This window comes from Monoraphidium neglectum (genome assembly GCF_000611645.1).
Source record: "Monoraphidium neglectum strain SAG 48.87 unplaced genomic scaffold scaffold02429, whole genome shotgun sequence".
Taxonomy (NCBI): Eukaryota; Viridiplantae; Chlorophyta; class Chlorophyceae; order Sphaeropleales; family Selenastraceae; genus Monoraphidium; species Monoraphidium neglectum.
Window position 1 is genome coordinate 8,102 of NW_014011199.1, and position 1,166 is coordinate 9,267.

General features: G+C 62.2%; 1 protein-coding gene across 1 annotated transcript; it reads right to left on the reverse strand.

The window, feature by feature from the left end:
* Positions 1-973: 973 nt before the first annotated feature.
* MNEG_10713 (hypothetical protein) lies at positions 974-1,141 on the reverse strand (the record flags this gene model as incomplete). The annotated part of the gene is made up of 1 exon (XM_014040816.1): positions 974-1,141. A coding segment is annotated over one exon (168 nt), but the record flags the coding sequence as incomplete, so codon positions are not given.
* Positions 1,142-1,166: the final 25 nt, after the last annotated feature.

Here is a 1,166-nt window from a genome sequence, read left to right on the forward strand (position 1 = left end):
ACAGCCAGGGTTGGCACTTGCGGAGCAGCGGCCAGCCGGGTGGCACAGGCGCGACGGGGCCGCGTACCGCCAACTCTCTGCCTGCCGTTTGGAAGTTCATGGCGTTTTCGGTGTTACAACCCATCACAGTCGCCAGCTGCTGGCTCATGGCAGCAGTGTGTGCGGCTTGACCTCACCAGACAGCAGGCCGGAGCGTGCGCGGAATTGCCGACGGCAGGAATGCTGACTGCAGCGCAACCGCACGACAGGGTCTTGGTGCGAGTGATGAGTGACAAGTGTGCAATGACACAAGTAAAACATATGAATATATCCTGCAGGGTCAACGAGCAATGATACATCGTCGCGCTCAGCTGGACTGCTGTGCTCGCTCAACTACCAACATTGCTAATAGGAACAACCGCTGAGGTGGTGGCTGGTTGGCTCCAGGTGCCGTCCAGGCGGCGGCTTTTGGGCAGATTGGGGTACGCGAATGCGAGCGGTGTCAAAAACGGGTTTTAAATTCTGGTCCGCTGCGCACAAACATCCATCTGATGCGACATAATACTGCGCGACAGGAGCAGATGGGAACTGAAGCGACTAGACGCAAGCGTGCATTGGCAGTTGCAATGAGAAGAGCCTGAGCAACGCTGCACGGACAAAACTACATCAAGGGTTTGCGCTTGCAGGGGACCACCCCTCCTCCTGCGCTCTTGGCACGAGGCCGGCGCTCCCGCGGAGCGCTTCGCCGCGCTGCTGCTGCGGACAAAGACACCCGAGGGCATGGCCGAGTGGAGTTTGACAACGCCGCCTGCCGGCGGCACGCCCTCCAGCTAGCCAGCTGCCACTCTGCAACGCCATCACAGGGCCGGCCACCTGCGCCGACGTGCGATCTGCGACGAGACCGACATTGCCCAAGATCAGCTGAGATCCTGGGGCGGCAGATCTGGCACACATCTCAAGCAGGCGTGATCTAGAGCGAGCCGAGCCGGTTCCATCAGACGACGCCCTCCTTGCCCAGCGCCTTGCCCTTCACAGAATCTGACAGCTGGAAGGCGTTCTCGGCGCTTCGAGCCGGCAGCACCGCGATCTCGCATGTGGTCGCGTCGCCGCCCGGCATGAGGGCGCTCGTGAGGCGCGCGTTGCGGCGCCGCAGGACGCGATCCTACGGGGTGGAGGATGGGGGGGGG